The sequence below is a fragment of the Anabrus simplex genome, chromosome 10 (genome assembly GCF_040414725.1).
Source record: "Anabrus simplex isolate iqAnaSimp1 chromosome 10, ASM4041472v1, whole genome shotgun sequence".
NCBI classification, from domain to species: domain Eukaryota; kingdom Metazoa; phylum Arthropoda; class Insecta; order Orthoptera; family Tettigoniidae; genus Anabrus; species Anabrus simplex.
The window spans coordinates 29,378,579-29,402,943 of NC_090274.1; the positions used below are offsets into that span (position 1 = coordinate 29,378,579).

General features: G+C 39.3%; 1 protein-coding gene across 2 annotated transcripts in view; it reads left to right on the top strand.

Moving 5' to 3' along the window:
• Positions 1-24,365, top strand: part of LOC136882149 (lysosomal alpha-mannosidase) — an 87,435-nt gene that overhangs the window by 49,785 nt on the left and 13,285 nt on the right. For both annotated transcript variants that reach the window (XM_067154693.2, XM_067154695.2), the window contains exons 8-15: positions 603-736; positions 6,989-7,208; positions 9,990-10,180; positions 11,679-11,881; positions 13,755-13,972; positions 19,832-20,054; positions 21,574-21,691; positions 23,228-23,504. In XM_067154693.2, coding sequence (XP_067010794.2) covers positions 603-736; positions 6,989-7,208; positions 9,990-10,180; positions 11,679-11,881; positions 13,755-13,972; positions 19,832-20,054; positions 21,574-21,691; positions 23,228-23,504 — 1,584 coding nt within the window. The remainder of the gene's footprint in view (positions 1-602; positions 737-6,988; positions 7,209-9,989; positions 10,181-11,678; positions 11,882-13,754; positions 13,973-19,831; positions 20,055-21,573; positions 21,692-23,227; positions 23,505-24,365) is intronic.

The following is a 24,365-nucleotide window of genomic DNA, read 5'->3' on the forward strand; positions in this document are numbered from 1 at the left end:
TACTCGACACCTCTGAGACTTCATTTCCACTGCTTGTATTCTGCTTTTATCATCCTTGATCCATATTTAGGGTTGTCACCCATGTGTTTCCTTAAACGATCTATAAGTGTCACTTCCATACAATGCCATGCTCCAGACGAAAGTCTTCAAAAACATCTTTCTAATTCTTATATCAGTATTCGAAGTGAGCATATTTCTTTTGTTAAGAAAAGCTTTCCTTGATTGTGCTAGTCTGCATTTTATGTCCTGTTTACTTCTGCCATCATTAGTTACTACTACCAAAGTAACAAAATTCATCTACTTCCTTTAAGACTTCATTTCCTAATCTAATATTTCCGGCATTACCTGATGTCGCTCGGCTGCATTCCATTACATTTTTTTGGTTTTATTTATTTTCACCTCATACTCCTCAGCCAAGGTTGGGTCCATAGCATTCAACAGTGTCTCCAGATCTTCTGTAAACTCAGATAAAATAATATTATTGGCAAATCTCAGAGTTTTGTTTTCCCTCTTCTGGGATTGTAATTCCCTTTTCAACTAGGTTAATATACTGTTATTGGAATAAGCTTAGTGTCTGAGGAGTGGAGTGGTTTTGTCTGCAGGTTGACGACTTCATCAAGTTCTGTAACGAGCAGGGTCAGTATTACAGGACAGACCACATTCTGGTGACCATGGGCGACGACTTCAACTACCAGGATGCCACCATGAACTTCAAGAACATGGATAAACTCATCAAGTAAGATCCTCGATACTTACTTCTTTACAATAAAGGCCAAATAATGAACGAGTGGTTATGTGGTTTATGTCACATAGCTCTCAGCTTACATTCGTAAGATAGTGGGTTCGAACCCCACTGTCGGCAGCCCTGAAAATGGCTTTTAATACCAGGCAAATGTTGAGGCTGTACATTACTACTGATTTACTTTCAAAAATGTGGGAGTTAAATTGTGTGTTATGCATTGCTGTAAGAAATCAATGTCTTTGCCAATTTTGACTGTTTTAATTTTTAAACCTAAATAAAGATGGGCTTTCTTTTTTGCCTGGTTGGCTTTCACATTGTAAGTTATGAGTTTCATCATGATCCTTATTGACAAGGAATTACAACTGTTGAGAAACTTAACCATAATAGGTATTTGATTTCATCCTGTATTGACTTGTCTAAATCTATTAAAGAAACTATTTAAAATAGTTTATGTTGGGTCGACCTTGTCAATACACTTTTAAGGATTGAAAATTATTCATTCGTACATGTATCAGGAACAATATGCACAACCTCGTAAGACTCTACTTTGGGATAACAAAGTGCCCATCTATACTAATATTATAAAGAGAAAAAGATTTGTATGTTTGTATATATATTTGTAATGAATATACCGAGCTCGATAGCTGCAGTCGCTTAAGTGCGGCCAGTATCCAGTAATCAGGAGATAGTGGGTTCGAGCCCCACTGTCGGCAGCCCTGAAGATAGTTTTCCGTGGTTTCCCACTTTTCACACCAGGCAAATGCCGGAGCTGTACCTTAATTAAGACCACGGCTGCTCTCTTCCACTTCCTAGGCCTTTCCTATCCCATCGTCGCCATAAGACATATCTGTGTCGGTGCGATGTAAAGCAAAAAAATGAATAAATCTCCCCCTGTGGGTGGGGGCGGTAGAATAACACTCATGGTATCCCCTGCCTGTCGTAAGAGGTGACTAAATGGGACCCCAGGTGCTCTTAACTTTGGAGGGTGCGTTGAAAACCACGGGGCCCTTAGCTGAGTCCTGGCATTGCATCCACTTACCTGTGCCACACTCCTCACTTTCGTCTATCCTATCCAACCTCCCACGGTCAACTCTTGTTCTTTTCCGACCCTGACAGTATTGGAGCATTCAAGGTTTAGGGAGTCTTTCATTTTCATGCTGTTTGTGGCCCTTGTCTTCCTTTGGCCGATACCTTCATTTTTCAAAGTGTCGGATCCCTTCCACTTTGCCTCTCTGATTAGTGTTATATAGAGGATGGTTGCTAGTTGTACTTCCTCTTAAAACAATAATCACCACCACCACCTGTAATGGATAAATGCAAAAAATACTGAACTGATTTTAAAAATTCTTTCACCTATAGTAAGCTACATTACCAGTGAGTAACATGGGCTGTATTTTATTTCCAAAACAATGACCTTCTAGCCAGGTGAAGTGATGCTTGCATCAGAATCACTTTCGCGTGGCTTCCAAGCTATATTGGGATTGTGGGAAATGAAATTGCACATAAAGCTGCAGAGGAAGTGATACTTTTACCTCCAAGACTTATTAATGTACCTGCTAAAGATATTTGTTCTCAGCTACGTCACACCATCTTGGCGTTCTAGGAATCAGAATGGCTAGCTATCTGAACTCCCAACAAGCTGAGAGCAATTAAGAAGAGAACTACCATGTGGCGGTCCTCTTTCTGGCCTTCATGGAGAGAGGCCATTGTATTGTGTAGGCTGAGAATAGGTCATGGACGATCTACGCACTCTTACCTCCTAAAGAGGGAAGACCCCCCAGAGTGCGCCGATCTCTCTTGACCTACAGGAAACACTCGAACGCATATTAGCCGATGACGTGACTACTGCTGATCTCGTCATCCGCTTTATGTGCTACGGTGGATTATTCAAAGATATGTAAATTGCAAGTGTTCTATTACACAGGGAACTCACGTCCCTTTTTGATTCGCTAGTGAACTTTTTGGCTCAATACAATACTTTTTTGTTTCATTTTGTACTTCATTTCTAAATTCCTTCGTTAAATAAATAATTTTCTTACTTTTCCTAATTTCTTTTCCACTAAATTTGTTCAGAGAGGGTGATTACATAGTTTTACTTCCTCTAAAACAAAAATCACCATCACCACCACTAGTAAATTGCAAGCATGTGAAATGAAGTTCCTACATATTAACTTCATAAATGTACACAGTGACCGTGTAAGGAACGATGACATCAGAATGGAAATGGAAGCTGACTTGATAGAAGAGACATTAAGGACTTCAAGACTAACATGGTATGGACATTTAACCCTGGACAGGTGGTGCTCGTTTGTGGTGGTGTGGTGTTCTTTCTGACCACCATAATTGAACTTGCTCTAAGAACAAAATTACTCATTTATATGCACCATATTTTGATGTATTAGGTTTTTTCAACTCATTAGCATGATATTTTATTGAAAATAAATGTATGTATCCAATACTAATTTTTTGCAGCATGTAAAAATAAAATCTTGTGATACAGAGGGATAATTTTTATTAAAAACATTATCTTGCATAACTCAGCTGACAGGCTTAGATTCTGCTAACTATGTACCAGGTGTATACATGAGTTTCTGCTGGTTTTTGTGGTAAAGAAAACACATAATTTTCACGGGAAATTCAGTTTTTCTTTATTCATATTATTGGTCGTTGGCTTCTACACACTTCACTCATCTTTCAGGTAAGTTATGAATAGCATGCCAGAAAAACTGCTTGTCTTTTGCAGCCAACCATTCGTCGAGCCATTTTATATCTTCCTCGAAATTGCTGAAGCATTGGTCTGCGAGTGTGTACCCCATTGATACAAAAAGGTGATAGTCAGATGGCACCAGGTCTGGGGAGTATGGCGGGCGTGGAAGGATGTCCCATCCCAGTGATTTCAAGGTGTCTTTCACTGGTTTTGCTGAGTGAGACGACACATTGTCATGTAACAAAATCACTTTGCCATGTCTTTTGGCCCATTCTGGTCGTCTTTCGATCACAGTGATTTAAAATAATTATTTGTTGGCGATAGTGTTGTGCATTAACAGTTTTGCTGGGCTTCAAGAGTCTTCACACTTTTGTGGTCTACCAGAGCGTTCACTGTCTTTCACATTGAAATCACCACATTTAAATTGTCGAAAACATGTCTCACATGTTCTAATCCATGGAGCATGTTCACCATATGTTTCTACCAGTAAACGATGACTTTCCACAGCCTTTTTCCTTTGATTAAATAAGAACAGTACAATGTCGACATGATCAATGAACGACACAACATAGACGCTAGTGTTTGGCGGACTCAACTCTTGTGTGTTGGTAGGTTAATGTCAGATGAACAAACTGACGTATGTGTCAAATTCATATGCTGTGTACTGTTTGCTGGCGCCATCTCTTAGTGAAACCAGAAAATAATCATGCATACACCTGTTAATGCTATTCCTGCCATATATCCCTGGGTGGTGGGGAGGGATTCACTACTGGAAATAATTATCCTCTTCATGATAATCCATATCATGATAAGTTATTTGTTTGTGAGTATAATTTCCTGCGACTCTTTCAGTTTCCAGGTTCATACAACTTACAATGAGTTGCAACATATTATCATTCTTGCAAAGAATGCTCGAAGCTGCTTCAGGCAATAATGCACTTCTTGTTACGAGTTTCACTCATGGTAAATGAGTGCAATGTTGTGGATTTGAGTACATGAGTTTTAAGAAGGAGGAATTTTTGTCCAGTTTGTAACACTATCCTTTCCTGTTATGGTTGAAAACTGCTCAAAAACAGATAAATCATCATCACTAGTTCTACTACTTCTAATTCATCCTCACTCTTACTAAAACTTCTTCCTCTTCCACAGACTATAAAAGTCATATTTAACACCCTTGCCTCATACTCTTCATCATAAATCATTTCAGCAATAAGGGACTGACTGAATTAATTCCTAACATGATAACAAAAGGAACTTTCTGGATACACTCAACACTGCTGCTGTCGTACTTCCGACACTCGGGACTGGAGGCGCGGGGTCTAACGAGACGTTTTATTGCACCGCTAGACAATAATCCCTTTTTCTAAGAATGGACACCCTTCACTACAATGCCATTGACGTCAGAAAAAAAGGTAAGAAATGTGGGGAGAGGTATGTAGAAGCCAAGGTCTCTAAGTTTTAAAATAATTGCGATTGGACAAAATAAATATCCGCCAGGTCATAAAAGACCCCATACCACCACTTTCAGGTTAAAGCGAATGCCTAGCACAAGAACACCACATATATGTCTTGAAAGAACAGTGTTAGGGGCGTGTAGCTGTGAGCTTGCATCCGGGAGATAGGGGGTTCGAATTCAACTGTCGGTAGCCCTGAAGATGGGATTTCATATGAGGTCATTGGAGTTCTCATGCATTTTTTTGCATTATTTATTATTTTGAATGTTAGTACATAGTCTTTATCACCCGTTCAACTTCACAATCTAATATGTAAATCAGTGATGTCTTGTGGGTTTTTAAAACATAAAGGACAGCAAAACAGCCCTACATCCAATAGTACTCCTTGCACTCCGTGAATATTCAGACATACGAATGACTGTTTAATTTCCGTGGGCCCTCCCCATCCAGTTACCACAGGCTTCAGGTGTTCCTCTGGCATCAACCTCAAAGACATCAATGACCTACGGTTATGCAAGTATACTTGCGCTTTGCAATACGTACGCACAGCCATTAGACAATAATGATCGATCTTTGAACGTTAAAAGCTTAGAATAGTATTCGCTAAAAATTGTTTATATATATTCCATAATGGTAAACCACTCATGTATGAGTGTTCTTTGTCACCAAAAGTAAACGAAAAATAGTTCATGCATGAGAGGGTTAATATATTAAATTCTTCCCTGTTATCAAACATGATACCTTGACATTTTGAAAATGATTACTCTGTAAGAAAGTTTGCATTTAACGCTCATGTTCTCATTATTTTGAGGACCAGTTAATACAAAATATTTATTCAGATACAGGAATCTAAATTCCTTAACACCATCACATGTTTGTTCTGGTTCCATCATCCTTTCCTTTCCTTCTTTTTGAGTTCTTGCAGCTCCCCTGTTTAATTTAAAATCAGGTATTCTGAAGCATACAATCCTTCTGGTTTTATTATTGAGTTATAATGTCGGATTTTGGCCTTGTAGGGTATTGCCCATTTGTTATACCTGTTCTGTGTTACCTTGTAGACCAGATCTAATTTTCTGGCTCTTGCCTTGTTTGCCTCTTTATCCAGTCCATTGGGTGGGATCCAATCACCCAGGTATTTGAACTTGTCTGTCCTTTTCATCTTGCCATGTTTTATCACCATATACCTCCTGCTTTGGTGCTTGTACTACATATATTCAGGCTTTTCATAAGGGACTTTAAAATCCACTTTTTTGGCAATTTCTTGCAGACTCTCCAGCATCTGTGAGCATCTTCTTGGTTTTTGGCTAAGATGGCAAGGCCATCTGCAAAAGCTAAACACTTGATTTTTAGGTTCTGTCCTTTCTTCCCCAGGTGTATTCCACTTATTCCTTCCAATTTCAGAGCTTCTTCCCAGGTTTTTATTATTTTCTCCGGTACAATATTGAAGAGGATTGGGGATAATCCGTCTGCTTGTCTGACACCTGTCGCTATTTCAAACGGAGCAGAGATTTCTCCTCAGAACTGTACTTTCGAGATGGTGTCTGTCAGTGTTAGTTTGATGATTTCTCTCAATTTCTTGTCAATTCCAAACTCCTCTAAGATATTTATTATTATTATTATTATTATTATTATTATTATTATTATTATTATTATTATTATTATTATCCATTCAACTTCGCTAATCGGCGAACTAGGGACCACGGTAAGCCTCACTTTACATTCTGGCATTTGTTCATTTTTCGCTTGATCCACATCGTCTTCATTAGTTCACTGTGTTTAGCACGACGTTCTTCTGTCCACTTAGCATCTGTTGCCCATTTTTCATCCCAGAAAGTCCCAAAAGTCTTGATGGCTGCTCTGAAAAGATTTTGATCTTGTGCATCTTTTGCTTGTAGGCCCAGTTCTTTAAGATCTTTCTTGACATTAACATACCATGGCATTGCCGGTTTTGGTTTTGAGTCAAATATGCTGAAGATACGTTTCGTCCATCGAGAGTCGATCATCCATCGTATATGACCGTAGAAGCAAAATCTGCCTTTACGCATTATTATTATTATTAATATTATTATTATCTTGTGTCTTCAGGTACGTGAATGCTAAGCAGACCGAGGGCAGTCCTGTGAACGTTCTCTACTCCACACCGTCGTGCTACCTCAAGGCAGTGAATGACGCTAACTTGACGTGGTCTGTCAAAGAGGATGACTTCTTCCCGTATGCCAGCAGCTCTCACTCCTATTGGACGGGTTACTTCAGCTCCAGACCTACCAGCAAGTACTTTGAGCGTCAGGGGAACAACTACTTACAGGTCTATCTTCTTTCTGTTCTGTTTTAGGTTTATGTAATCATTTAATTTTAGAGAGCTCGTACGATAGAATGATTGAGGAGTGTCAGAAAAAGCATTTATTAGAGAATCTAATAAACACTCACAAAGTAAGTAAAGAAGTGGAATCGGAGATAGCACTTTTTTCGGATGATGTTGTTCTATATAGAGTAATAAATAAGTTACAAGACTGTGAGGCACTGCAAAACGACCTTGATAATGTTGTGAGATGAACAGTAGGCAATGGTATGATGATAAAGTGGGTTGAAAGTCAGGTTGTGAGTTTCAGAAATAGGAAAAGTCCTCTCAGTTTTAATTACTGTGTTGATGGGGTGAAAGTTCCTTTTGGGGATCATTGTAAGTAACTAAGTGTTATTATAAGGAAATTTCTTCATTGGGGTAATCACATAAATGGGATTGTAAATAAAGGGTAAAGATCTCTGCACATGTTTATGAGGATATTTAGGGGTTGTAGTAACGATGTAAAGGAGAGTGCATATAAGTCTCTGGTAAGACCCCAACTAGAGTGGTTCTAGTGTATGAGACCCTCACCACGATTACTTGATTCAAGAACTGAAAAAATTCCAAAGAAAAGCAGCTCGATTTGTTCTGGGTGACTTCCGTCAAAAAAGTAGTGTTACAAAAATGTTGTAAAGTTTGGGCTGGGAAGAATTGGGAGAAAGAAGATGAGCTGCTCGACTAAGCGGTATTCCGAGCTGTCAGTGGAGAGTTGGCGTGGAATGACATTAGTAGATGAATAAGTTTGAGTGGTGTCTTTAAAAGTACGAAAGATCACAATATAAAGACAAAGTTGGAATTCAAGAGGGCAATTTTTTTTTTGCTACTTGGTTTACGTCACACCGACACAGATAGGTCTTATGGCGATGATGGAATAGGAAAGTGCTAGGACTGGGAAAGAAGCGGCCGAGGTCATAATTAAGGTACAGCCCCCAGCATTTGCCTGGTGTCAAAATGGGAAAGTACAGAAAACCATCTTCAGGGCTGCTGACAGTGGGGTTTGAACCCACTATCTCCCGGATGCAAGCTTACAGCAGCGCACCCCTAACCGCACGGCCAACTCACGCTGTAGAGGAAAAATCGGGGCAAATATTCGTTCATAGGAAGAGGAGTTAGGGATTGGAATAAGTTACCAAGGGAGATGTTCAATAAACTTCTAATTTCTTTGCAATCATTTAAGAAAAGGCTAGGAAAACAACAGTTAGGGAATCTGCCACCTGGGCAACTGCCCTAGTGACTGAATTGAAAAAAAAATTGTGATTACTTTGTTATAAAGAAGAAGACTGTACCAAATAGAGTAACAGTTAACACTATTCCAAGATTTAAACCAAATGTGAAATATCCATTTTAATTATCCAGGTATTAAACTCAAGAAAATGGGGATATCTGGTTTTGATCAGACTGCCTGCAGTTATCGGATTTTGACTGGACCACAGCAGATATACTTATTCAAGTAGATAATTCAGAAGCATTTACTCTTGAGAATACAATTTAGTTTATTGCAAGCAAATGCAGTTTTATTATATTAACACGTTCCCTGTGGCAGTGAATTTTGATGGCTTAATTTTACTTCGTATTGGCCCACCGTTGACCCGATGCTGCCTTTAATTATTATCGGTTTGGGTCACTGGTGACCTGACGAATTTGGTTAGTCCCTACTATGATAGAAACAATTCTGGTGCCCTCTTTGTGCGAAGTTAATAATAGGTTTATCAGTTGTGTCGTTTGCTTTCTTCAGACTTTTTTTTGGATAGTTTATGATTTAATTTTGTTAGTTTATTTTTTCTGTGTTGTAATAAAATAATTTTTTTTAAACTGAGACTTTGGTTTCGACTATAAGTATTTAAGTTAAGTTAAGTTGGCTGTTGAGCAATTTAGCCATTAAACCACAGAGGCAGTCAAATAAAACCTATTAAACATTTTAATAATCTTACAGTAACGAATAATCCCTTTGTTCATATAAATTGACAGTATATTGCATTACTTCTAGCTGATGTAATCCAAAACTCCCTGACACATCATTACTTAATTAAAACTCCTTGGGAGCAGCCCGCAGGCTTTCATTTACCTCGATGACAGTGGTGTGTACTGAATAGGATAAGGACTTGCCAGGGAAGATGCAGAGCAACACCGAACAAAGTTGGGATGGAAGTCTTCTCCTCATTGCGACTGCGGTGGAGAGCAGCAAACCATGGATCATATAGTGCTCGAATGTCCGCTCAGAGAGTTTAGAGGGTCAATGAAAGATCTCCTCAACCTAACACAAGAAGCCGTTGAGTAGATTAACGATCTGGACATAGTATTATAAACATTTTTATGGACTTGAGAGTGTGTGTATATGTGTATATATGTGCGTGTGTGTTTTTGTATATAATGTATTTTGAAAATAGCTGATATTCCTCCTTTCATCATACAATAAATAAATAAATAAATAATTGAATGAATGAATGAATGAATGAATGAATGAATGAATGAATGAATGAATGAATGAATGAATGAATGAATGAATAACCTGATGTAATTAAATTTATTTAAAGAAATTCAGAGCTCTTACATTGTATTTGAGAGGCGCAATTTTTTATTTTGGCATACGGGCCTGTATCATATTTGTTACAATTTGTTTGGGTCATTTTCTTTGATTTGCAGTATTCACAGGTATTGAAATGATAGTGTTTGTGGTTCTTGATATGGATGTCCTCAAGGAAATGATGAGGGCCATACAAAATCGCACTATCATTGTACTTGCAGGTATGCAAGCAGCTTTCAGCGCTGGCAGGACTGGATGAGACAGGATTGGAGGATCTCAGAGAAGCCATGGGAATTATGCAGCATCATGATGCTATAACGGGCACAGAGAAACAGAAAGTAGCTGACGACTACAGCCGTATCTTATATGCCAGCATGAAGGTGTGTGAGGGTGCAATCAACGAGGCTGTGAGGTAAGCTGTTATGGGGGACTGATTATTATTCATAATGCACACCAATTCCAATTGTTGTTGTTGTTGTTGTTATTTACACACATGTATTTGAACTATTACTTAGCATTGGTATTCTTGATCATCTTGTTCTTCTTATCTTCCCAAAACTTCCCCATCTTTTCACTATGGGCCTGTCGTCTTTCTTGTGTCCACGCGTTTTTGATTTTCAAATTTCTTGTCGTTGGTTTCTTGGGCGCAAACTTGTGGGTGTTGATCTTTTGTCTATATGAAGTCCTTGTGGTTTCCAGTGGGTCAATGTCGACTTCTGTGAGATTGTTTTGGGTGTCTACTAGCCAGTGCACTTTGGTTTGTCATGTTCCATTGATAACGAAAAGATTTTCTTGGTCTATCGTGAGTCACCTGTTCGTGCTAAATGCCCATAGAATTTCATACTTCTTTTGCATGCAAGTGAAATGAATCGCTCAGTCAATGAATAGAGTTCCTCCGAGCTTTTTCGCATCCAAATGCCATCTTCAAACTTGGGTCCGAATATTTTCCTCAGTATCTGTTGTTCCATTTTCTCAATGTCTCTAATGTTGATGTTTCAATTGCGTAGAGTGCCCCTGGGAGAACAACAGTGTTGTAGTGTCAGAGTTTGGTCTTGGTGGAAATTGATTTCTTGTTGTAAACGTTCCAGGTGATGTTATAGGATTTAAGTAATTTTTCAGCACGGTTTTTCTTGGCTTCCCTTTCGTTGCCAGTGCTCCTGATAACTTCTCCTTTTAACTGTTTTACTTGTGTGACACTGCCATACTGGGTCATGAGTGGCACCAGGTTTGAATTCTTGGAGTCCATGTACTGTGTTTTTCTTAAATTATTATTAAATTATTAAATAATAATAATAATAATAATAATAATAATAATAATAATAATAATAATAATAATAATATATTAGATTATTACCCTATATTATTATATATCATGAGTCATCCATTTGTGCTAAATGCCCATAGAATTTCATACGTCATACAGTCACTCATCTGTTATTCAGGATCATATCATGCACTTGTTTAATATTGGCATCAGTTACGGCTGCAGATGGATGCCCGGATCTATCCTCATCCTTTACGATCGTTTGACTCCTTTTGAACGTTTCAATCCACTGGTAAACATTTTGCTGTGGCAAAATAGTGTCCCCGTATTGTACTGAAAGTCTTCTTTGAATTTCCACTCCCGGTACACCCTCAGACCACAAAACACTGACTACAGAATGCTGTTCTTCCTTTGTGCAAACAGAGAGTGGTGCGGCCATTTTTACGTTGCAACAGCGCAAGCTGTACTGATCTGATAACTCTGAAACTTATCACAAACGTATACAACGGTGCCATCTAGTGGCTGGTGAGCACACAACGCCTTAGAGCCAACCTAAAGATAATTACAGCAAAATTACTGATACTTACTGACTTGTCTACATATTTCCAACAGTTTCTTCATACGTACTGACTTTTTTTTTTCACAGCAAGTTGTCAGCACCCCATCCACAGATGACAGTGGCTCCTCTGGAACTAGATTCATGTCTCCTCCTGAATGTGAGCCAATGTACGGTGTCTGAGCTGTCCTCTATCTTCGTGGTGACAGTGTACAATCCTCTGAGCCATCCGGTCAGTCACTACGTGAGACTACCCGTCCTGGGGAGTTCCTACAGTGTACTGGATCCCACAGGTGAGTCCTGTACTGTCTCAGGGTGTTGGCAAAGCTCATTATGCTCCTTGTATACAGACAAACATTGACTTACATAAATAAATCCCTCCAAGGCACTTTGCTCAAGTCAAAACACGTAAGTCAAATTTTCCCCATAACTTTTATTGTAAACATGAATGAATTTTTTAAAAAACAATACTGAGTATTTCTATGCAAAAAACTCAATTACATGTATGAATGTGCAACCCTTGTCCAATTTCTCTACAGGGTTGGGTATATGATGAGTTTTGACCAGACTCCTTTAGGTAGATCAGAACAAGGACCACGTTCTGTGATGCAAGGTAAATCACGAAGTTCTAAAAATGAGAATATTTGCCATCCCTGGATCCATTGTTTGTTCAGGTCAAAATTGCTGGCTGTTAGGTCTTCATCTGGTTGAAGCGGAGGATGGTTTTGAATATAGTATGCCAATGAGATCTATATATGAATAGATTGTTGTCAATTCTGAGGTCTCTTACGATATTCACAAATAAGAACACTGCATCTGCAAAGATCAGTAGGGCGCTCTATATAGTTCCTGCAATCAAACACAGCAGTTATTCATGTAGTCAGTACTTATCTGTAGAATACGCAAGATCCAGGCCTGATAACCTCTATTCTTTACTTTGTTTACCATTGTTATTCTGCTCCATCCTTTTTTTCCTTCCCTCCTTTTATCATATCTTCAAGAGCTATTGTTAGGAGCCCTTTACCTCTGAAAATAGAGCCTATCCAGTTGGTTTTCCTCTTTAACTTTGTATTTGGGAGAGTTTTGTTTTCTGTGGCTCTTTTTATTACCTTTTCTATTTTCATTCTACTCACCCACTTTATTCTCCTCTTCCTTAATCCTTACTTTCACTTTCCCAAGTTCAGTCACCTTATGCAGCAGCTGTGCGTAGACTGCTGGAACTGAGCACAGGACTACGGGCCACTCAACACAGGATGACTGTTCGTTGGTTCAGCTCCACGGACAGTCAAGTAATTCACACAGTCACATGCAGTGGACAATTCAACAGCTCAGCAGTATTCAATAGCAGGACGATACTCACAACAGCAAACATTAACACAGGTCCATTTTCCCTTACACTCACGATAGCGGCTTCCCTCGTTGACTCACGCCTGATCTCAGTCCACAGAAATATACGAACACACAGTACAGTCTTCCGTTGTGTCATCTCCAGCCCACCTACTCACTGGATTCTGCGACACCATAACAACGGCTCCTCGTTCAGACCTCGGTGGGACACTAGCGATAGCCAACACCTCTGTCGCCTTCAGCCCAGCCACCGAACCTCAAAACACTGAGTCTCACACTGACTCGACCACCGAGCCCAACTCTGACTGACTGTCCGCAGCTAGCCTCCCCTTTTATAGCTCGGGTGATTTGAGCCAGAATTTTCACGAGGTGACTAGAGGCGGAACATTCCTGTTGAATCTCCAAGACACTCACAGGTAAGCCGGCCGACGAGAACAATACATGGAAAGGCTGGCCCCACCCCACAAGTCAGGTGGAAGATCCCAAGGCGTGTGAGTTACTAGCCACCTGCTGGTAGTACTGAAAGGCGCTACCACGGGGCTGGCACGTAACAATAATTTTCAGCTAAGTTTCGTTCGCCTTTTTTCTTGAACTTAGATACTGAGTTTCACAAATTTACGTGTCACTGTTTTCCTGTGATACCGTTGAGCAGAGCTGTTCGATACAGCAACAATGTTGTCATAAGAGCAATACTGTTTTCTTAACATGGAATGACCTATAGTTAACATATACATTTGAATATATTTATCTGTTTAGAAGTTATTTTATGTGACACTGTGTGTATCAGAAAGAACCATCATATCACGTTTGTGCCCACAGGTGAAGAACAAGTGGTGCAAATGTTGCCTCTCCACCCAGCCATACTTACTTTGCCGGAGCGCATTAGCAAGGCCACCATGGAGCTGGTATTCCGAGCGAAGGACCTGCCACCTCTCGGCTTCCGGTCGTACTACATCAGGAGAGAGAATGAGGTTGCCAAAGAGAAGACAGAAGAGGTCTCTGAGGTGCGCGAAGAGGACGCCGTCATTGGCAACGAGGTAAGTCTTCTAACTACCAAGTTTAAGCAACCTGTAGCTCCTTTAATTTTGAAAAACAGTGCCTTTCTGGAGCTTCAATCAGAAGAATAACAAATAATGTTCAGTGCAGATATTCTTCCTCTTGTGTCATTTGTTTTACATCCCGATAACTACCTTTGACGATTTTTCAGAAGTGTTGAGGTGCCGGAATGTTGTCCCGCTGAAGTCCTTTTATGAGCCAGTAAACCTACTGAGGCATCCAGGAGATAGTGGGTTCGAGTCCCACTGTCATCATCCCTGAAGATGGTTTTCCATGGTTTCCCATTTTCACACCAGGCAAATGCTGGGGCTGTACCTTAATTAAGGCCATGGCCGCTTCCTTCCAACTCCTAGGCCTTTCCTATCCCATCATTGCCATAAGGTCTATCTGTGTCGGTGTGACGTAAAGCCACTAGCAAAAAAAAAAACCCTACCGACAGGAAGGTGACTTATTGTGACTTATTTGAGCACCTTCAATTACCAGTGGACTGAGCCAGGATGAAACATGTCAAGTTGGGGTCAGAAGAGCAGCACTCCATAATCTGAGTCACTCAACTCAGCTTCTTCTTTTCAGTTTGAGTTTTGGCCAGGGGATGTGGGAACAGTAGAATACATAGAAGCACACCACGGAGCACTAAGCTAAGTGCGGCATTGTTTCCCCTTACTCACTTGCTCCTCACATTCAGCTTTACCGGGTGAGTCGGCTGTATGGTTAGGGTCGCGAGGCTGTGAGCTTGCATCCGGGAGATAGTTGGTTCAAACCCCACTGCCGGTAGCCCTGAAGATGGTTTTCTGTGGTTTCCCATTTTCACACCAGGCAAATGCTGGGGCTGTACTTTAATTAAGACACGGCTGCTTCCTTCCCACTCCTAGGCCTCTCCTATTCCAATGTTGCCTTAAGGCGACACCCTGGAGATAAAAATATATTTTTATCTTTTTCTTGTTTCCGAATTTGCCCGCCTATGGACTGCATTGAACCTAAGGCTCTTCTTCTACTTCTTCTTCTTCTTATCCTCCCAGCATCTCTTCATCCTTTCACTTCTAATCTTTCTTTCTCAGATATGACCAATTAGCGTCTACATTTTGGTGGTTTCTCCTGGAATGTTTTGATTCTATCCACTCGGCTTCTAAATTCTTTTCTGTTGTGAATCATATCCATTGTAAGTCCACTTTCTATTGTATCTCTTTTTACCTCTTCTACCCACTTCATTGAAGCTCTCAGTCCAATGATGTACTTGAATATTTTCTTAGTTAGTCGCTTCTCATCCATTCTTTCTAGATGCCCATAGAATTTTAGCCTTCGCTTTCTCATGGTGACAGTGATTTCTTTTTTGGTGTATTTGTAGAGATCATCAGTTTATCTATTCCTCCACTCCCCATCATCATTTTTCTGTGGTCCTAAAATTTTCCTTAAGATTTTCCTCTCCTTTGTTTAAAGATCTCGAAGCTCACTCTTTTTATTCATTGTCAGGCTCTCTGAAGCGTAGGGACCCTCTGGCTTTACCACTGTGCTGTAGTGTCTAAGTTTTGCCTTGTAAGATATTGCTCTTTGTTGTATCTGTTCTGGGTTAACCTGTAAGCTAATTCTAGTTTTCTAATTCTTGCCCTATTCACCTCTTTATCCAATCGGTTAGGTTCTATCCATTTCCCTAGATATTTAAATTTCTCAGTTCTTTTTACAGTCCCTTGCTTCACTTTTAAGTGTCTCTCCGGTTGTTGTCCATATTTTTATCAAATACATGGATTTTCACGAAACTTTGTGGGAATATCATCTAGATAAAAGTAGAGATATCACAAACATTTCTTTCATATACAATTAATACTTTTTCCAAAATAATTTTTTTGAAATGTTTAGTTCCAGCTTTTTCATGAAATTTAATTAACCTGTTAATGTAAATTTGTAATTAGGTAGATAATACTTCTTTTAAAAGCAGTACATATCATTTTTTTCTGTTCATTATTTATATAAGGAGATATATTGTACTAAAGTTTGTGTAATAATTACGTTCTAAAATTTTGGACTTAAAAATCCCTACTACTTGAAAAAAATTCTGCAATAAAAAATTCCATATGCAGATTTCTTAATATAGCTATGATACATATACCATACAAATTTTGTTACATTATGGGAGAAAAATGGGATTTAAATGTAAACTTACAATTAGCCCGCCTGGTGGCCATGATTGTTAAGGCGCTGAAGTCTAAACGGTCTGACACCGAGGTTAGCCGGTTCGAGTCCCGTTGGTCAAAAAAAATTTCACCATCAGAATATTGGCCGGCAGGGTACGGGAGGTGATGGTATACAATTGCTAATCACTAGATTGCGTGCCAAAAGACTGGATTAAATTCCAAACCTCTCCGCAGTGCTCATATGGAGTGAGGGCATATGACGCTGTTGATGGTGATTCGTCCGTCAGATGGGGACGTTAAGCCTTGAGCAGACCCCTTGGTGCTATTCGACAGGAGTAGGCTATGTGCCGGCACCGGGTTTCACCCTCTCCCTACTATCATATATCACGTCATTCATTTCATCTCATCTCATTAACTCCTCTGATGAGGTTGACGTCAGGAAAGGCATCCGGTCATAAAAACCCGCCAAGACAGATTCACCTCACCTCATACCCGACCCCGTAGGGAAACGAGACAAGGGTTGGACAAACAAACAAACAAATGTAGACTTACAATTACAGTAATAAATTGTTTGAATTCAGCAGAATAACTTTGTGACAAGGAAAAAAAAAACTCAATCCTTTCAATTTCAGTCATAAAAAAAATTTCACCAAAGTGACCAAAATATCGATTTTTATCTCCGGTGTGTCGCCTTAAGACCTATTTGTGCCAGTGCGATGTAAAGGAAAAAAAAACTTTCAGCTTTCCTATCTGACCTTACTTGGACAAATCTTGTTTCCTTCCAACCCCAATGGTGCTAGGTTTGCAAGTCCTCTGTAGCCCTTCCCTTTCTTTTTCCGATATCTTCATTCTTCGTTGGTTCGGACCACTTCTTTTTCCCCCCACTTCTGGTTAGTATTAAGAGAGGATGGTTTCCCACTTGTACTTCCTCTTACTACCACCACCTTAATAGCTTTTTATAACCTGCTCCTGATAGCATAACCCCTCAGTACAGATAACATTTCCACTTAATAGTCTGTTGTTGTTGTGGTCGGAAACAACGTGAACTACGTATATTAGCATCAGAGTGTTGGTCATACTGATAAATAATTTATTACAAGTAATGAACTTCATTCCAGTTTCGTAAAGAATTTACTGTAATTGTATAAAGTCCACCTGTCCAATACACATTTGCTATTTGATAGAGGGTCTGTCTAAAAAGCTACACAGAACATGTTTCGACCTAGCTTAGACATCATCATCAGGTAAAATAACATAAAGAAGAAAGGAATATATAAAAAAAAAGATACATAAAAAACTTGAGATGAAATACAATCGTTCGTACCCCACTGTCGGCAGCACTGAAGATGGTTTTCCGTGGTTTCCCATTTTCACACCAGGGAAATGCTGGGGCTGTACCTTAATTAAGGCCACGGCCACTTCCCTCCCACTCCTAGCCCTTCCCTGTCCCATCATCGCCTTAAGACCTATCTGTGTCGGTGCGACGTTAAGCAACTAGCAAAAAAAAAAACAATCAACAAATGCAATGGAAATCTATGTTTAAAATGTATATAGCTTCAATCTTAAAACACAATCAACAAATGCAATTTTTAAGTATTTCTCCATCCAACCAGTCATCATCATCGGTTTGCCCTTCCAGCGAGCCGGATAGGGTGTTTGAAAACGAGCGTCTTCCAAAGTTGCCTATTCAAAAACATTTCGTTGTCCAAGACAGATTCCCAGTTCCATCCTCTTCTCTCCACGTCTTCCCTCAGTTGGTCCATCCATCATCTTCTTGGTCTACCAGCTGGTCTTCTACCTGTTATTCTCTTTTCCAAATAAGCACATGGTAACCTTGTGCTATTCATTTGTTTAACATGCCAAAACCATTTAAGTCTAGATGACGTAGACCTAGGTTAGATCGGATCTCATCATTTTTCACACGATCAAGTTGGGTCTTTTGGAGGGCAGTTCTAAGAAATTTCATTTCACAGGCTTGAATCCTACTACAATCCTTTGATGTTAGTGTGCAGGTTTCCAGAGAATAAGTAAGGATGGGAATGAAATATGACTTGCACAGGGTCATTTTTGTTCTTTGTGGGACCTTCTCATCCCATAACGATACTGTAAAAGTTAGAGCCTTTGGTTACTCTGTTTGTTATTTCTATCTCAGCTCTGTTATTACTAGCGATTACGTTTCCTAAATAACTGAATTGGTGTACTACTTCAACTTGGTGGTCCTGTATTTTTATGTTGCATTCTGTATTATGTCTGCTGATTTTCAATGCTACTGTTTTTGATGGGTTCAATTTCATTCCATAATCATCAAACTTCTTACACCATGCATTCAGATTATTTTGCACTCCCTCCTCTGTTTCATCCCATATTGCCACATTGTCTGCAAACACCACACTTACAACTAAACCTTTCAGGAATCAAATCATCATGGGGGAGGGACATTACATAACAAAATACTCATAAGCACGGCTGATGAAGCAGCTGTGATAAATTTTACCTGAATGGGAAGCTACATATCATAGATGCTTGCCAGGTCCAAACACTAAGGACTGTGCCATGTGTTTTTGACAGGAAAGTGAAAGGAGGCAGAAATAAGACATTATTTTATTGTGAGACCTGTCCAGCAAACTCTGAACTACACCCAAACCCATGCCTCCAGAAGAACAGCACCTTCGCAGAATATTGCTGATTATTTTGTTACCAAGAAATGTGCAATTCATATTTTTAATGTAAAAGTTCAGCGTTTTGCTTATGTGAGTATTTCCTTCCCATACTTGCTTAATGTTAAATTGAACCTGTGCAAGATGCAGACAGGAAATTAACTGGACCCCAAAGGGTTCAGGAAGAGACAGCTGGAGCTGTCAGTCTCATTAAGCCTCCTTTGGCCCCTCCACTAGCCCGTACCTTAAAACAAAATTTTATCTGAAATTACAATGGTCTGCCAAACTTCTAAGACATAGACTGACAATGTATGGAGTGACTTCGAACCATGCGGGAGTAGTATTTGTGAGGAACCTGGGTGGCTACAGACATGCGTTTGCAAGTTATGCGACATATTGTGAAAGCAAAACACGTGAAATGTTGATTCAAAAACATGAAGTACAAATTTTTGTATTGCCCATCCGCAGTAAGTATTGTGGCATTTGGAAACTGATGAAAGCACTGGTCTGTTAAGCAAGATGCATGTCTGAATGAACATTTGTACTGCAGACTGGTTTATTCAAGCTTCTGCGTGTTTCAACTATATTTTTGATTAACTGAGGGGTGTAATTATGGTACAAAGTTTAGAACACATCTTGGAAACTTAATTGCATATTATCGAAATTTTAAGCACATAAAATTTCTGAGAAGTTGAGAACATAATTGTTGCCACTGATGCTTTCATGGCCCGAATTTGCAGGCAATATATAGGCTTTTGGGCTTATGCCGTGTCAAGAAAATAAGGTGAAATTCTTTGCATTTCGCAGAGAAGTATGCTTTGCATCATCAGAAGAAAATCTTGACTTTTGTTGAGAAAGGCCTTTAAGGCTTCTAAGCTTTTCTCGAGGACAGTCTAGATTTTCTTCTGATGGCGCAGAGCATATTTCTCTGTGAAACGTAAAGAATTTCACCTTATTTTCTTGACACGGCATGAGCCCAAAAGCCTGTATCATGTCTATGAGAACATAATTATTAGAGCCCGAATTGTTGCTATCCATGTTGTTTGTTGAACAGCGGATCCAGGTGGAGTTAGATGATATCACGGGTATGATCACTGCAGTCATTAACAATGGTGTACGTTTACCTGTGACTCAAGATTTCCTCTACTACAAGGCATACGCTGGTCACAACTTTGGCGAGAAGAATAGAGCTTCGGGGGCCTACGTGTTCAGACCATCTGAGCACGACCCAACCAGCATCACTAACAACACCAACAGCGTCTTCACCATTTATAAGGGTAAGCTATGCTCTAGATTATTATTTTCGAATCCTATTTGGATTATGGTTTTCATGACTAGGCTTGTGCTCATGAATGGGGTGTACTCCATACTGGGGATGTAACTACAATGAGAACTGGGCTAAAATCCACTCCTTGCTATAACTTTCTACAAATTCTTATTTGATTTCTATCTACTGTACACTGAGTAGCCAAAAGTGTCTTAATTTATTTTTAAAGCAGATTCCAAGTGCCAATTTTAACATCTGTAACATCTTCAGTTTTTGAGATATATGCATCCTCATATAAAGAATTCAACTCCTTCCTCACTTCTTCCCCCCCTACCTCCCCTCACCCCTTAATTGGATTATCTGAAAACAAAAATTTGTGTTCTTTTATTTTTAAAGGAGATTCCAAATACCAGTCTTCATGTCTGTAAAATGTTAGGTTTTGTGATATATTGTAGATAATTTCACTGCTGTAGAATCCTGGAGCTGACATTGCTATGGTTACGGAAGTTCATTCCTTTATCCGATTCCTAGAGCAAGGGTAGTGTGGTGCCAATATCTCCATGATGGATGGTTTTAGGACCTTAAAACATGGTTTTCAGGTCCATAGGGCTTGCTGAATTTTGTTTTTTTCATCAAGGGACTTAAATTGAGCTTTGTCTCGTCCTTGTATGACAAATTCGATATTTTGCCTATATTAGCCTATTCTTTTTATAACTCCCCCCATGCCATCACCCCTTCGAATTGTTTTGAAAATAAAATACAGCCCATGTCCCTCAGGGATAACGAATATTTACATTAGTAAAATAATTTTTAGAATTGGTCCTGTAGTTCCTGAGATTACCCATTACATACACACAAACTTTACCTCTTTATATATACAGTAGTATAGATAATTGAGCTTCAATACAGAACAAAAATTAAATTTATAGCTTATAACTTTGACTTGCTCATCGTATTCAAACAGTACCATTACACGTCACCTTCATTAACAACACTTCATTCTACAATACTCTTAAAATCCCACAGGGAAAATTAGCAGTAACATGCATTGTGTTATTATGTTGCATTTCTGAGCTTTGCACGGCCCCGTAATGAGCGTCAGGTTAACTTGGAGCAGCGAGGTGTCATGCAAACCGACCCCGGTGTTGGTAGCTGATTGAATAGACACTCCCGAATCCAGGTTTCCTACCATCTGCCATGATAAACTGAATAACCATTGCTGGACAATTCTGGACAAATTCATAGTAGAACTTAGCGAGTGATTTTGCTTTTGCACATACAAAGAAGCGCATACACTCTCCGATAATATCGATTTCTTTCTGACGTATGTAACCATCCACCAACGCATAGGCAATGTTCTTTCTTCAAATAGCAATGCTCGTACTAAAGTCTTTCATTTGAACAACCCTTATAGATTCAAAACAATAAGGTTTAGATCATTTTTGCGGACTGTGCAATACCTTTGGTGTATACCAAACGCAGATCTTCAACCAGGCTTGCTCATATGGATTTGGTTGTGTTATTTACAGGTGAGCTGGTGGAGGAAGTGCACCAGCAGATAAATTCCTGGGTGAGTCAGACTGTGCGGGTCTACAAGCAGGAAAACCATGTGGAGTTTGAGTGGATGGTGGGGCCCATACCCACGGAGTGAGTATTGTTGAGCCAGAATTCGATCTCACACGTCCAGCTGGATTGTGAGAGGCATTTTTGTTTAACTGCTAATAGGAGATATTTGTAGACAGAAGGCTTGAATTCAAAAGTGGCTTAATTTAAGGGGATTTAAATACTAGAAAGTTTTTACATTTTGCTCTTCTCGGTTCCTTCGTCTCTATCAACTTTCACGCAATACCCGTTAAGTTTCTAAAAGAAAAATATTCTGGAGAAGAGATGAATGCTCCAATCAGAATAGTAAGTGAGGCATACGAGCACAGTGATGAGCCGTACCTTGCATCATGTTCGTTTGAGTTGCATTATTTATTTTCTTGACCAACTAATAAGCAAACAAGAATCCAACAATTTTTTTTGACCTCATATTTTATAACTTAATAGGAGTTTCATTTTTAAAATGTCTGAATTCTTCAAATGTAACCTTTACTGTGGATAAACCAAAGTGGTCACTTTGAATTTAAGAATGAAAGGCCTACAAGCAAAACTCAAACAAATATATATTGTACTTCCAAAACTTGAAAATAGAATTGTTTTTCAAAAATCAATATAAATCTGTTACTCTCACGATGGTTCATTCTCTAGAGTTAAATCTCTGCTTAGAAGAGGAAATTTCCTAAACAGAGATTTATGTTTTATCTTCTAGTGGTGTAACTTCACATACACAAAAGGAAAAAAAGAAAAAAAAAAAGCAACCTTACTTCCGATGTAGCCTAGCCATGGCAGCATTTATTTGTGTTGAAATGTATTTTTCATAGTTACCAACACTTGAAGATCATACGAAGACAGTCACGGTAAAAAATGCTTACTCAGAACATCAGGCTCTAGTGTACCGACTGGCCTTCACACTCTCCAGAACTTACTCCACAACAATCCTTACTATCATACATAAACGTAAATTTTCAAACAAATTGAATATTACAGAATCTTTTGAAATGTTATATTTAATCTAGGTATCATTTTAAGAAACCCATTCAGTCTTAAATTCTTAAATTCAAAGTGACCATTTTGGTTTATCCATGGAAGAGGTTACATCTGAAGAATTCAGACATTTTTAGAGTGAAACTCCTATTAAGTTATAAAATATGAGCTCAAAAAATAGCTTGAACCCGTTAGGGGCAATATCATCTCATTTCTGAAGCTACAGCTCAATTAGCACGTAACCAACTGTCGAACAGGGTACTTTGACTGGCCATCGAGTTCACCTTACCTTATTCAATCCAGATTCTCATTAAGGGATAAGTTTTGAAGCCGCTGTGCCCATATCACTCGTATGACTTGAATCAATGTGCAGCTATTCTTTCTGTTCACAAAATTAAAACTTTTATTTCAACATTTCAGTGTTAACTAATTGTGAAAATCATTTTTATTCCTCTTTTTCTATTAGACACTATATACAGTAATGATAACTTTAGAGTAATGTTTCCTTGTACTCTGTGCCCTTAATAGTTCGGGTATCTTGGTACATTAAGAACATGCCAAGTGTGTTTCTATGGTAACCATTGTATTCCCTGACAGTGATAGTGTGGGCAAGGAGGTGATCAGCCGGTTCAGCTCGGACCTGGCCACTGATGGTGTCTTCTACACAGACGCCAACGGTCGGGAGATGATGAAGAGACGACTGAACTACCGGCCAACATGGGAAGTCCAGCTGGAAGAACCCATCGCAGGGAACTACTACCCTGTCACCACCAGGATCATGATAAGGGACGAGGAAAAGTCCTTGGAACTGGCCGTGCTCACCGACAGGGCTCAGGGTGGGTCCAGCCTGCACGATGGTGAACTGGAGCTCATGGTGAGACACTTCACTTAGTGGTTAATGTTATTACTAAGCCGAGGAGATTTCCTAAAATGCCTGATTGCTCCTGTAACTGCTAGAGTGAAGTTAAAATCCATTTGAGGTCAAATTATGGTTATTTTTTTTTACATCATTATGCCCTACTTAGGAGCTCGACTGAACCAGCTTAGCTGATGTGTTGGCCTTCTTCTCCTCCCAAAATCTCTTCATCCTCTCGCTGAGCTTCTTCCTTCATTGTTCTGTCCAAGTAATAGTGGCTCTGGTGTTGGGTTTGTCTTCAAACTGATGATTGTCGATTTTGGTTCTGAATTAACATCTGTCCTGTATAATGTCTTCTGAGATGTTGATTTCCTGGAGATCTGTTTCAAATTCACGAAGCCAGCTGTTCTTCGTTTTAGATGAAAGGGCCAAGTTGAGAATTCTTTTAGTTAGTCTGTTACTGTTCATTCTGATAATGTGTCCATAAAATTTCAGTCGTGCTTTCCGAAACGTGTGAGAGATTTTTTCAGAACGACAATATATTTCCTGGGATGAATGTTTCCTCCATATTCCCTCTATACAAACTGGGCCGAAATTTTTTCTTAAAATTTTCCTTTCCAGTTTCTCTATGTCTTTGGTTAGAGACCCGCCACCAATGATTAAGGTTTCTGAAGCATATAACACTTCAGGTTTGATTACTGTGTTATAGTGTCTAAGTTTTGCTTTACGAGATATTGATTTTTCATTGTACCTGTTCCAAGTGATGCTGTAAGCTTTCTGTAACTTGGAAATTCTTTCTTTATTTGCTTCACAGTTTAAACCAGAGGGCTGAATAATTTCTCCCAAATATTTGAATTGGTTCACCGAATTTAGTTATCA